The 14,840-nt window shown below is 41.1% G+C and overlaps 1 protein-coding gene across 3 annotated transcripts in view; it reads right to left on the bottom strand.

Annotated features, from left to right (window-relative positions):
- bcar1 (BCAR1 scaffold protein, Cas family member) overlaps positions 1–14,840 on the bottom strand; it is a 244,899-nt gene that overhangs the window by 16,941 nt on the left and 213,118 nt on the right. For all 3 annotated transcript variants that reach the window (XM_067997854.1, XM_067997856.1, XM_067997855.1), the window contains exon 3: positions 701–880. In XM_067997854.1, the coding sequence (XP_067853955.1) occupies positions 701–880 (180 nt within the window). The remainder of the gene's footprint in view (positions 1–700; positions 881–14,840) is intronic.

Here is a 14,840-nt window from a genome sequence, read left to right as displayed (position 1 = left end):
CATGTTGTATTCTGAGACACTGTTGTACTTTGCACTGTACTTCAAGGCTGATTATAAACAATCACTATCATGAGAAAAGGCTTCTCTATTAAAAGGGGCACTGTCATAACAAAAATCAAAGTTTTGCAAGCAAATTTTTTGTCTTTGGGAAAGAACAGCCATGTATCTTTGTTATCACATTGATATAACATTTCAACGTGACTTATGTTGGAGCTGGCCTGGTGGGTTGAATGGTCTACACCTCTTTCCCTTGTCAACGTGCTTTGTGTGACAAAGGTTTACCATTTATTTATCAGGACAATGCTCCTTTAATAGTTGGCAAATTAAAAGGATAAGCTGATCATTTATCTCATTGCTGGTTGTGGGAGCTTGCTGTGCGAATTTGGCTACCGCGTTTCCAACATTACAACAGTGCCTACACTTCAAAAGAACTTAATTGGCTGTAAAGCACTTTGGGACATTCTGAGTTTGTGAAAGGTGCTATATAATTACAATTCTTTCTTGCTTTCTTCCAAATTAAACATTACTTTAGGTCTTTGAAGTGAGTAAAATATACTTAAGCTTTCAAAGCATTATTTAAAAGGCATGATGAGAACATTAGCACCCACGTCACATTTTTCATCCAAAATGTTTGCAATTTTTCAAATGCTGTAGTGATAAACCTTTGTGCTTTTTTATTAAATGCCAAACCATTACCCACCTCTTGCCCATATGGATTCCCAGAAGATTCCATTCCTCCTCTAGTTGGAGGTACATCGTAAATCTCCTGCATAGTGGCGGGAGGAGGATTTCTCGATGGAAGGATGTCGTATTCATCTTGTTCCATCTGTGGAGGTGTGTCATAAACATAGACTCGGCCAACTCTAGTTGGAAGGACTACCTGAAAATAGGGAAGAGTGCAGTTATAAACCAGTACAGAGCTTCAGTGAGATTCAGTCTCAGTGTTGTTAGTGTAGCTGACTTCAAATCAAATGTTACAAATCTCCTGTGTTAATAGAGCACATTTTACAAAGCAGTGGTATATGCAAATTAAACCACTTCTGCCATGTTCCTATCCCCACAAGAAAACACACGATTTTAACCGAACAATGTCATCACACGTGTGAGATTCTGTTTGAGAACAGGTTACCAGCAGGCTTAGTGTAGGCAGAAACCACCAAGCATCAACTAGCGGCATACAGCAAGCAGATCCTGTATAAATACAAGGCCACTGAGCACATACAGTAATGAAGAGCTGGAAGGGGCCATTAGGAAACCACCTTTTTCCTTACTTATTCCTATACACAGTAAAGACCCAGAATCTGCGCCCATCATTCAGAAACAAGTAACTGCTATACAGACTTGAGCACACAATCCAGGCTGATACTCCAGTGCAGTACTGAAGGAGTGCTGCATTGTCGGAGGTGCTGTCTTTCGGATGAGACGTTAAACCGAGGCCCCATCTGCCCTCTCAGGTGGATGCAAAAGATCCCATGGCACTAATTCGAAGAGCAGGGGAGTTCTCCCCAGTGTCCTGGCCAATATTTATCCCTCAACCAACATCACTAAAACAGATCTGATCATTATCACATTGCTGTTTGTGGGACTTTGCTGTGCGCAAATTGGCTGCCGCGTTTTCCTACATTACAACTGTGACTACACTTTAAAAGTACATCACTGGCTGTAAAGTGCTTTGAGACGTCGTGAAGGGCACTATATAAATGCAAGTCCTTTTCTTTCCTTTATAAAACGGACTTATAGACCACCTCAACACTTTGCAACAAAGTTTATGTTGACAAATCACAATTACAGAGACTATGAATTAAAACAGTTGAGCATTTGTCCATTAGTGTTCAGTAACAGTCATATTAACTGTTCTGCCCCAGTACTTCGGATCAAGGCTGGAATTTCACTCATGAGCTCCAACATGATCATGCATGTTATGTAGCTACAGGTGGATTTGAGCTTTTTGTGCTATTTTTACTTGAATTGTCTGACTGACCTTGAACCGTAACAGTGGCACCACAGCTTACCCACCTTCGTTTGACTCAAGCAATACAAAAATATCGCTCTCTGAAACAGAACCGAGAACTGAAATGAAAGCAAGTTCTCAGTTGGCACTCAATATTAAACCGAGGCTCTCTGCGGGCTGTGCTGAATTCAATTCAGTGTTTTTGTTTTAAGTATTAATTTCACTTCTAGTTTTCCCTCCATTGTTCTTTTTCCCTTTACTTTGCTCTCAACAATGCTGCAGCTTTTACTGCAGTTCAGTTTAACAGGTACCAGCAGCTCTCTGTTTCTCACTAGGTACAGTAATGTAGTGGTTATGTTACTGGACTAGTAATCCAGAGAACACGAGTTCAAATGGCAATTTGAGAAACTGAATTCAGTTTTTTTTTTAAATGGAAATAAAAAGCATGTATCGGTAAAAGCTGTCAGATTATCGTTAAAAACCCAACTGCTACACTTTAGGGAAGGAAATCTGCCATTCTTACCTCTGGCCTATGCGTGACTCCAGTCCCACCCCAACATGGTTGATGCTTAAGTACCTCCTGAAGTGGCCTAGCAAGCCACTCAGTTGTAATAGATCCAGGGCAACTAGGGATAGGTAATGAATTCTGGCCTTGCCAGTGATGCCCAACCTGAGAATGAATTAAATTAACTCAAATGAGCTTAGACAGTGAGTGTCGGTGGGCTATTTAAAAGTGGGATTGAGGGGAGTGCAATCCTGTCTTCACCCAATGTCCCTAAATACACACGTCCAGTACTGGATAGCAACCAGCATGGGTACCCCCGGTGACATGATCTCTCCCTAGCTCAGTGATGGCAGTGTCAGCTGCAGCACCCACTTTACTGCCCTGTCGGTGATCAGCTAACAGAACAAACAGGGATCAAAGATGGGGCCTTCCTAGTCTGTATGGCTCTGTACTGCAATCGACTGTGCTTTTACCCACTGAGCTGTTGAATCACAGAATTTACAGTACAGGGGTGGCCATTTGGCCCATCGAGCTGTGTTGGTGCCATCGTTCTAATCCCATTGAGGGAACTCTTAACAATTCTTTCTAAAATAAATGAAAGACAGGGAGTAACTTTGAAGTATTAGCGCTAGAAACACCCAAAGTCCCTTCATAGTCCTTTCACCTCACTAAATATCCTAACCTAACAACTCTTTTTAACCAAGAGAAATATACAAATGGGGACCATAGCAACTTTGTTCAAAACAAATACAGCGAAGGGTTTGACAAAGTAATTATTCCCTGGAAATACAGTTTCCTTTAAAAGCTTCAAAAGGTTCCAGTTAGAACTGCTTTAAATGAAGTACTGCTGGAGTTTAGCTCAGTAAGTATGAAAACACTACATAAATAAAGTGAGAGCCTAATGTCCCAGGAGGTAACTGCACCAGCCACTGCAGCACTAAGTCACACAGCAGAAGGTCCTACGTTTGATTCCTGGTCCATCCCACATGATCTGATCTCAACAATTGGGACACTTCAATTAACTTCAGTAGGTGTGAGACTGTTGGGTGCAGCAGGACCAGGCTCAGTTGTGATGATTCCCATAGTCCAATAGCCTGCCAACAATCACAGTCAGGCTCACGCATAAAAAGGAAGGCCACTTGGGTGCCCAACTTATGTGAAAACATAGCCCAGCAGGAGTTGAATGCCTTCTGCAGAAGAGAAGGGGAGAAAGCAGTGTTCAAGTTAATCAGTTTTGCTTCCAAGAGAAACCCATCTACAGATTGACAGAGTGCAGACTTCAGATTTAAGCAGGTGCTAGTTGGTGTAGCAGAGCATCAAACAGGCAAAGGTTCATCACTAAAGCATGCAGCTGTCAGTTACAGCAACAGGCAAATGGACGACACCAACCTTTTACCTCCCAAACAGGGCCAGTATTGATTTAATCAGAAATCCTTTGACCCCAATTTCATTCTCTTATTTTCTAGTAATCAGTAAGAGTGAGGATGTATCTTCTATAACAGAGAGGTGGGGGGGGGGGGCACATATTATACAGATATAGCAGACAATACGTTAATGCGTCACGCATATGCTCGGAATCCTCAGCAGTCGGGTAAGATCAATCTCATAACTCAATGATTTGCTGAGTTGTGGCTCAGTGGTAGCACTCTCGCCTATGAATCAGAAGGTCATGGGTTCAAGTCCCACCCAAGCGACTTGAGCACAAAATCAAGGCTAACATTCCAATATAGTACTCAGGGACAGCTGCACTGTCGGAGATGCCGTCTTTTGGATGAGATGTTAAACCGAGGCCCCATCTGCCCTCTCAGGTGAACGTAAAAGATCCCACGGCACAATTTGAACAGCAGGGGTGTTCTCCCCGGTGTCCAGCCAATATGCCTCAATAAAAATCACTAAAATAGATGATCTGGTCATTATCACATTGCTGTTTGTGGGACCTTGCTGTGAGCAAATTGGCTGCCGCATTTCCTACATTACATTCAAAAAGTACTTCACTGGCTGTGAAGCACTTTGGGATGTCCAGAGGTTGTGAAAGGCGCTACATAATGCAAGTCTTTCTTTTCTTTTACAGTAACTAGGAACTACCATTAAAACCGTGCACAGTACAAGCCTTCAACATTCGTTGAGATCCTGATTCCTTAAGATCACCACAACCTGAATAAATTAACAATTGCACAAGAAACAGCATAAAACAACTCATTAATGAACGCCAGCCAGAAACTACTGTGTTGCAGCAAAACCATGGCCAGAGGGTGAAAACAGATACTCCAGATCAAAAGTCAAAACCTGTTGAGCAGACCTTAATAACGTGTGTTTGAGCACTATAAATTCATCAACCAGTGTTGAATACAGAGGTCTGTCGAATATATTAGACCTCAACTTTATAGAAGTCCTTTGCCACAGAAAGACAAGGCGTTCGGAAATAGACCTTCCAAGCTCTCCAATTAATTTTATTCAGTCCCTCGACACTCAGATTAATTACGTTCAGTCACTCACTGTTCCACAAAATAAGGCCGTGGGTTTTGCCTCCGCAGACACCTTCAGAGATCGGATGAAACTGCTGCTACTCGTGAAAATGAGAATCAACTGTGGAGAAACAGTTCTTGGTCCAGCTCAGCCAGAAAACTCTGTTCGTTGTAGTGAGCACAGTAAAGGCTGCAGAAACAATGTGAACAGCGAGAATGTATACGTTGTGTGGGAAAGTGCGTGGGTGTAAGAGCTAAAGTGTGCAAGAAGTAGGAGGGGGAAGTAACGTACAACAGCAACGTTTAAGCAAATGTGTAACAGAAATGGTACGCGAGGGAAAGGAAAAGGAAACAAATGTATTCAATCTTGGATTTGTGCATCGAGATTAGAAGCAATGCTGGGGCGGATTTTCCTGGATCGCTTGGGGACAGCAAAATTGGACGGGGATGAGTGCGTGCTTATAAGGGAGCCCACCTGTTTTCCCATCCATTTAAACTAGCGGGAAGCAAATTGGGTGAGTTCAGTTCGGGGCATGTGCTCCTCCCAACCCCGCCCCTCTCACCCCGATTTCTCCTCTATTCCCTGCACCGCACTGGAAAATCTGTCCCGTTATCTTGACACCCGGAATGATACTTGCATTTCTGGAAGGCGCACCTGGGTTGACTTTCCCCCGTAGGAGAGGAGAAACTTAGATGCAATCCGGGATTTTGAGGAAGCTAGAAATTGTTGCTTACTTCCCTGATGGGTCCGTGAGTTAATTCACTGCTCTGTGTGGAACTGAGCCACGCTGATCAAGAGGGCCCCCCCTGTTTAATCTCGGCCTGTGCTGATTCAAGTGATCTCGGGTCTCAGTGATAGTAATGCTAAAAGTGGTCTTAATGCACTGGACTAGGGAAGCAGGGGAGGGTGATTGGGGGGAGGAGGGAGAAAATCAGCCAGGATTCTTACACGAGATCTCTGTCCAGTGACCTCTTTGTAAAGTACATGTGTGTGAACATTGAGGAGGATAAGATTGAGGTCAATTGTGATGCCTCGGTGATCAAATATCACACTTATCAGACTCTAGGCTCTCACCTGAAGAATGCCCACTTAGACTAGATAATGAAGGACAACCAGTACCTGTGGGACCAAGTTTCAATTCGAGTTGGGGCCTTCAGAACAGGAGTAGAGAAATACTAAGCAGAGAAAAAAAATGCAAAATTTTTGCATCTGCCAGACTAGCTTTAAACCCCTTTGAACACCTATTGGTACCATTTAAAAGAAAGCAATAGCCTCAGCATGAACCGAAAACTGAATCTACCTTTTTTTTAAAAAAAACCAACATCACACCAGAGTGGTTGAATTACTTGACAAATCACTTGATTTGCAGATGTCTAAATCGTGCTCAGCAATAGGTTCCCAGAAAATCCAACAGACGACATGTGTTTCCTCCGAACTATAAATAGATCCAAGGAATGGCTAAAATTCTCGTAAGAAAAATAGTAACATACGGAGACAATTTTAATGCTTCCTGGCATCACTGATGCAGTTTCAGAAAGAGGCCAGAACAGGGGACTTTGCAAGATGTTTTGGATGTTAAGGAATTTTTCAAGTTTTTGTTCCATTTGATTCATGACTAGCTGAAGGATGAACATGTCAGGAATGGAAATCTGGCATCTGAAAGATTGATTTTACTGTGACCACTGTGTGAGGAAAGATAGGTTGCCATGGACACCATGTGACAGAATGCTAATACTGGAGGTGAGGGCAGGGGATTGATGTGTCATCAGTCTTGCACCAAGACTCTAAATTAGGGAGCTAATTAATATAAATCGGAGGTCAAACCCTGTTGAAAACCTAACTGAATATGTATTTTGTTGTGTGGGGGCAAGTAGAAAATGCCAGCCTGCTTTCTCAGTGACCCTTCTACTTTTTAAAGATTCATTCTGGGGATGTGGGCGTCGCGAGCAAGGCCAGCATTTATTGCCCATCGCTGGTTGCCCTCGAGAAGGTGGTGGTGGGCCTCCTTCTTGAACTGCTGCAGTCCGTGTGGTGAAGATGCTCCTACAGTGGTGTTAGGTAGGGAGTTCCAGGACTTTGACCCAGTGATGATATATGTCCAAAAGTGTGCTGATTTCCTAGAGACACTTTCCAGCACAACTACAGGAGAAATGTCTTAGTGATGTTTGTCCAGAGTCAGTTTGACTAAAATGTTTATTTCATTCTGCTTTGTAAAGGATTAAAATGTTACCTGAAGAAATGAGTGTGCTGGTTTAGGTCTTGGTGCCCTTTCTCCACCTGTGATGATTCCAGCTTAAAGCTGTTGCTATCTTTGACCCACAGAACCAGATTCATGAATCAGTTTGAGATGTTTCTAGAGATGTGATAAGGTCTTTCTTACAACAGCTAAACCTGGCCAACATGAAGTGCAACTATTGTGGAGTTTCGAATAAGTCATTTGAGGATCTTTCAAGTGGAAATCATTATTATGAATTGTGTTATAATCCTAAATGTACCAAAAATGGAATTGGATAAGTATTCGGAAACAAAGATATCTGGAAAAGACAGGGAAATTGAATTAGAGTAGGTACCTCCAATTAACGAGTTATCACCAGCACAGGTGCAATGGGCCAAATGGCCTTTGTGCTATAATTTCCATTATGCTATGAAAAAAGGATACTTGTACACTGATCAGTATCTCTCAGTGGGGAACCCCTCCCTCATCCCCACCCAATCCACTACCTGCAATCACAATATAATTGGGAGGAACGTCATAGGAGTTGCACAGAAAATGTCTGCATCGATGCAGCCTCTAACCAGCATGAAACAGCAGCAACGAGTGACTGGGTGACTTTAATAACTGTATCTTCATATGTTACATTTAGAATTATGGGGAATTCAGTAAAATGCATTTCCCCTTGAAGCATTGTACGAGACATACAACGTATCATCACCCTCACCAGGTGAGAACAAACAAGCACATTCTGCATGGAGTAGGTTAGGAGCACATGGCTGAGAGTGTGTGAGGTAAAGGTCCCCCTTTTTCCTGGATGTTCTATTTTGAGCATTCACATTAACTACATATACGGGTCACTGCAAGCTACCAATCTATAAAGGATTATGGGTAACATGGCCAAGTTCAAGTCCTAGTCCAGGGACTTGAGCACAAGATCCAGACTGACACTCCAGTACAATACTGAGGAAGTGCTGCACTGTCAGAGGTGCCGCCTTTCGGATGAGACGTTAAATCGAGGCCCCGTCTGCCCTCTCAGGTGATGTAAAAGATCCCACGGCACTATTTTGGAGAAGAGCAGGGGAGTTTTCCCAGTGTCCTGGCCAATATTTCTCCCTCAACCATCACTAAAACAGATTACCTGGTCATTATCACATTGCTGTTTGTGGGACCTTACTGTGCACAAATTGGATCCCTACATTACAACAGTGACTACACTTTAAAAGGACTTAATTGACTGTAAAACACTTTGGGACATCCTGAGGTCGTGAAAGGCGCTATATAAATGCAAGTTCCTCCTTTCTTTAATGGACAGACATGTGGGAGCTCGTGGACTGTCTCGGTGCACATTCACTCTACCTCTTAATTCTATCAACACTCCTGTACAGCCACAACATTAATTCAACCAACACATTCATTTTTACCCCAAAATCCTATTGTTCGAGGTAGGATGAGGGAACTTAACATTTTGAACAAAAATCACTGCTGGGTTAAAGACTAGTATTTGCCTCGTCTGTAAACTCTGACACAATTTGCCATAATGAGTCTTTTGTCTTCAGCAGCTATTAGAAATCAATAGGGTTTTGTTAAATACAGGGACAGTGTGACCCGATCAGTACTTTTAATCTTCACTCTGTGCTACAAAACCACACTGTGTTCCTTTTGTCCTTGTTGATGTAACTAACGATTGAACCTGAAATGATTGAACTCTTGACAGATTGGCAGCACTGCTCGATGTGGACTGTTCGGTCACATAATAAATCTCTTCCTTTTATAAGTAGATGCGTTGGAACATCTCTTCGGACCAGATGAAGGGCCTAGTTTTCATTTGATGGGCCGGAAATAATGCAAACTGTCTGCAATCACTGTGGATGCCTGGGAGTACAGTGCTGCAGTTCTCACACTGAGCTCTTTAGCTAATCCACTTTACAATAAAGTAAGCATAAAGAATGGCTCATTATTAACACCAGAACAAAGTTTTGTTGTTAAAAAAAATGCTTATTAAAAGCTTATGAAAACTTCAGTTTGAAATACAATTCTATTGTGTATGTTGTACCACAGCAATGAGCTGGGAAGTTGCTTTCAAATCCAGACCGGGCTAATTCCAATCTAATCTGTTTAGATTTTCCTAGAAGAGCCTCGTTCAGACCAGTTCAAAACTCCAGACACCACTGTTGCCTTTTGCCAGTAATTGTACAGGGCTTATACTTTTCCTTGGTTGTTAATTTTAAGGAAAAAGTCGACATGAGTAAGCAGGTGAGTAAACCAGTTTAGTAGCAATTGAGTTATTTGAGAAGTGTGGAAGCCACACATTATAACATTGCTACAGTTGTTTCTGCTTACTAATATTTTGTGCCATGAAGATAGATAGCAGGAAAGATTGTGCACAGCCGCCATATTTAATGGTGTGCTTAAATCCGTAAAACTCGCTATTGAACAGTGACTTCAGGACCAGTCACCCAATATTGTGATTTAACAGAGGATTGTTTTAATTTACCTGAAAATGAACTACACACAAATCTGATCCATTTTGCCTACATTAAATATATTCCTTCATTTGTAGGGTCTTTTGTTGCATTTCTATTGAAAAACAGGCCCAATAATGGGAAGCCAAAAATGACTTAGAACAAGAAACTCTCCCTGAGTCAAACAAACTCAAATGTCACTTAAGCAAGTATGGTAATCCCCAAAACTATCAATTAATCAGAAAGCTCATGATTCTGTATAGCTCTCATGTCTTGATTCTATTTAATCTAAAATGCATTAAAGTTTACCAAATGTCATGCTGCCACCAATCCATTTGTGTTTGACTCTGGACCTACACTGAAATCAGAATATGCCATAGCTGTCAGACAAGACTTCAATAACCTTTCTCTTTTCCCCTTGGTTGTATTATGTATTTTCTATAACATCGATTTTCACCAGCACTCAGTACAAAATGCTGAACTATGCATCATGCTCTATGATTGATGCAACAATGTTTATGCAATTGGATTAGTGCCATTGACCAAATGCAATATTGTGGATTCAGAGATCTCAACCTGGAGTTTTTCCAATCCCAAATTTGGATCTGAACTCCCTGACGTGCTCTGTCCTGTGACATGACACCATGAATGAACACGCAACCACTCTTAGTTGGCAAATCTGGTGTGCAATTTAAATACTAATTCTCTGAATTTGTCATTAAATGAATAGATAATACCGCCCTCTGCCATTGTACAAGAAAATTCCAGTACTATATTGGAAATCTACTAAGATAATGGCATCCTCGCCAATTAGCAAATTCTCAAAACCCAATGACTTCACATAATGTCAACATTAGTGGGATGCATCATGTCATGTCAGGGAAGAACAAACGTTCTAAGACATGAAAACTCAAAACCATTAGAAAAGTCACCAAATGGGAAGCATCCTAGCTCAATGAGGGAAGGGTGGAAATAGCAGAGGCTTTGGCCACAATCTTCCAATCCTCCTTGGATTTGGGGGTGGTGCCAGAGGACTGGAGGGTTGCAAATGTTACACCCCTGTACAAAAAAAAAGGGATAAACCCAGTAAATACAGGCCAGTTAGCCTAACATCAGTGATAGGGAGACTTCGAGACCATAATCCAGGACAAAATTATTTTTCACTTGGATAAACATTGGTTAGTTAATGATAGCCAAAACGGATTTGTTAAAGGCAAGTCGCTTCTGACAAAGGTGATTGAGTTCTTTGATGAAATAACAGAGGGTTGATGAAGGTTGATACTGTGCATATGGACTTTCAAAAAGCACTTGATAAAGTGCCACATAACAGACTTGTTAGCCAAATTAAAGCACCTGGGATTAAAGGTTCAGAGGCAGCATGGATACAAAATTGGCTAAGAATCAGAAAGCGGATAGTAGTGGTGAATGGGAAATATACAGTGGTGTCCCCAAGATGTCGGTATTAGGACCACTGCTCTTTTTGATATACATTAATGACCCAGGGGCACAATTTCAAAATCTGCATCAAATTTGAAAATGCAGCAAACAGTGCGGAGGATAATAGCAGACTTCAGGAGGACTTAGATGACTGGTGAAATGGGCAGACACATGGCAGATTAAATTTAATGCAGGGAAGTGTGAAGTAACGCATTTTGGGAGGAATGATGAGTAGTGGCAATATAAATTAAATGGTACAATTTTTAAAGGGGGTACGGGAAAAGAGAGACCTGGGATTTCTCTCACAAATTTTTGAAGGTGGCAGGACAAGTTGATAAAACTGATTTTAAAAAAAAGCATATGCAATCCTTGGCTTTATAAATAGAGGCATAGAGTACAAAAGCAAGGATGTTATGCTAAATCTTTATAAATCACTGTTTAGGCCACAGCTAGGGTATTGAGTCCAATTCTGGGCACCACACTTTAGGAAGGATATCAACGCCTTGGAGAGGATGCAGAGGAGATTTACCACAATGATACCAGGGATGAGGGACTTCAGTTATGTATTCAGACTAGAGAAGCTGGGATTGTTCTTAGAGCAGAGAAGGTTAGACAGAGGTTCAGTAGAGGTGTTCAATATTATGAGGGATTTTGATAGAGTAAATAAGGAGAAACTTTTTCCACTGGCAGGTGGGTCGGTAACTAGTGGACACAGAATTAAGATAATTGGCAAAAGATTCAGAGGGGAGATGCGGAGAAATGTATTTTTTTAATGCAGCAAGTTATGATCTGGAATTCACTGCCTGATAGGGTAGTGGAAGCAGATTCAATAGTAACTTGAAAATGGAATTGGATAAATACTTAAAGGAAAAATTTTCAGGGATATCGGGAAAGACCACGCAAGTGGGACTAATTGGATAGCTCTTTCAAAGAGCCGGCACAGACACGATGGGCTGAATGGCCTCCTTCTGTGCTGTAAGATACTATGATTAGAAAACTGATTAATCATACATGATTTACCAATGACATTGTTTGAAGGAGAATTATGAAGAATAGTGGAGTAATTTTAGCATCTGAAGTCTCCAGGTTTTGATAATGAAGTGTGTCGAGCTGAGTATTCAACCTGTATGTATCCTAGGCACTAAGATTTTCCAATTGGATTGAGATAGAGGGATTGCCTCAGCCTTGTACTACTGACAGCCATTATTCAGACAAAGTTTTTAGACTTTGCAGGACCTCTGAGCAGCACAACAAATGGCAGTGCAATGACAAACAGGATTGTAAATACTGACACTTGATAGCCTAACTGACAGCTCAACACCATCTGGGTATTTTGTCAGCCTTAAACATCCCCGTGGTGCTCCAATCCCAAAGCAGACTTTGTGTCATTTTTCTCTTGCAGAATAAATGACCAGACGGCACTATAAGTCACATTACTACAACCACTCTCGGTATAATGAATAAATTCAATTGAAATGCCACCCTTATTTTTCTTCTCAAAAGCATAGAATGTTAACTACTCTAGACTCACCGATATGAAACCTACTTTTACAGTTTACATCAACAACAACTTGCATTTATACAGCATCTTTAATGTAGTAAACCATCACCAGTCGCTTCACAGGAGCATAATCAGACAAAATTTGACACTGAGTCACACGAGGAGATATTAGGACAGGTGACCAAAAGCTTGGTCAAAGAGTTTACATGCCAGTGCTCTCTGAAACGTGCCACTTAACAGGTTCCCTCCAATACAAAATAGGCACTGGAAATGGGTTTCCTCACCTATTTGAACAATGAATGTGACTGATACCCCCAGCTGTTCAATACAGGAGTAGAAGGACTTATTTGTATCTGCCTGGGTGGTTGAGGGCACTGTCTGTTGGATGGTGTACTTTCCTCACTGCTAGGAAACATCAACACTATAAGTATAGCTTTGAGCTTAGGATGACAGTTGCTGTTGCTCGACACGTTTGATGTCTAAAATAGGTGCAACATACGTAATTGGCTCTGCCATGCACCTCACAAGGGTTAAAATGGCATTTTAATATAATTAAATGTTATACAAGTAAAGAAAGGTTTTTCAATTCAAACACTCAGAGCCCAGTTTCCTCCTCATGATCCCCTTTCATTAGCACAAATACAGCACAGCAAAAGTTAGCACTCCATCTTAATTTTTAAAAAGTTCTATTGAGAAATTACAGAATGGAAACATATTTACTAGTACCTATATACTTTGGATTGTACCTATCAGTAGGAATTTATGATTCATAAGCACACTAATTCCCCTGCTGCAGCATTGCTCATGGACAAGCTAAAATACTGGTATTGAGCAGGCTTCAATTGCTGATACTTTTGACTCTCAAATGAGTCCCAGGTTTGTCCACTGACTGGGCCGAATGGCCCACTCTTGCTCCTATTTTCTATGTTTCTATGACTGGGGCCAGGCCTTCAACTTAGTCAAAATTTCAGGTAGAACATGACAGTATAAATATTTATATTCACCTCAACTTAGTTAAACTTTATGGTAGGAGTTTTAAACTGTTAGTGATTTGAACTTCTTATAATTTCCAGTTTTCGGAGTAGAACTATAAAAACTACTCTCTAGCCTAGTTTTTCTGATCAATATTATTTAATGTCAATGTTAATCAATTCATTTTAACTGGATTACCACCGGCGATAAAATAGGAAAATCTAGGCCTGTTTGTTGTGGAATATGATTTTGCGCACTTCTGGGTCCTTACAAATCACATGACCAGTAATACCATATAGTTAGCATAGACTGTTCAGAATGCTACACTCAAAACAATTGTACATTCAAATTACTTACAAGGGTAGATATCTACAGATAGATATAAATGAACGAATAACAGAAACAGAACAATCAAAACATATAAATCTATAAACCTTAGGCACAATGCCATCAGTATTCCTTCCTTGGCTTCCTTCCTGATGCGTTGGTTCCTCCATCTGGTGGTGTGGCAAACCCCTCAGGAAGGAAGGCAAACAACAGTACTTCTAGTAGGTCTGTAAAAGGAGTTGAGGAGTACACAAGGTCCCGAGGGGAGGAAACTCCCTACTTCCTAAAACAATCATACTGATCTTAGATGTATAAGCCGTACAGTCCAAACATAATTACCTCCTATATCTCCATAACCCAGTCCTCAACATCAGCCTCGCCCAGTCCTCAATAGTGCATTTGCGTTAGCCGTTCAATTTACCAAAGTAAACCTTCTTAGCAGCCAGCATTCCCCCTTAAAATATTCACTTTGCTTTGGGCTTATAATCACAGAAGGATCATCCAAGGGTAGGAAGAGAGGGACTCTTAAGCTTTTCGTGCAGGACCATCACACCTAACTACATCCACAGAACACAAGTCCTTCTTAGTTTCAACACCTCTAATAGCTTTCACTATGTGGACTATTTTTCATTTAAGGTTTGAAGATAGGAGAGAACTTGAGTGTCCTAAACATGGACCTATATAACAAGCTAAGGTAGATAGTCTGAATGGCCTTTTTTCCATTCATATCTTCAATACTTGCATTCATAAAAATACAAGGAATCTTACAACACCAGGTTATAGTCCAACAGTTTTATTTGAAAATCACAAGCTTTCGGAGATTATCTCCTTCGTCAACAAATCTCTCCACAGATTAAAAAACACATGTTTCTTCAATACAGTGACAAATGTACTATTGAGGATTTGGTGAGGCTGCTCTTGAGGACTGGGTTAGGGAGATTTGAGAGGTAATTATGTTTGGATTGTATGGCTTATACATTCAAGATCAGTCGGGCAGTTTTAGG

This window comes from Heptranchias perlo, chromosome 16 (genome assembly GCF_035084215.1).
Source record: "Heptranchias perlo isolate sHepPer1 chromosome 16, sHepPer1.hap1, whole genome shotgun sequence".
Classification (NCBI taxonomy): Eukaryota; Metazoa; Chordata; class Chondrichthyes; order Hexanchiformes; family Hexanchidae; genus Heptranchias; species Heptranchias perlo.
The sequence above is the reverse complement of the archived record's forward strand: the minus strand, read 5'-3'. Positions and strand labels throughout refer to the sequence as shown.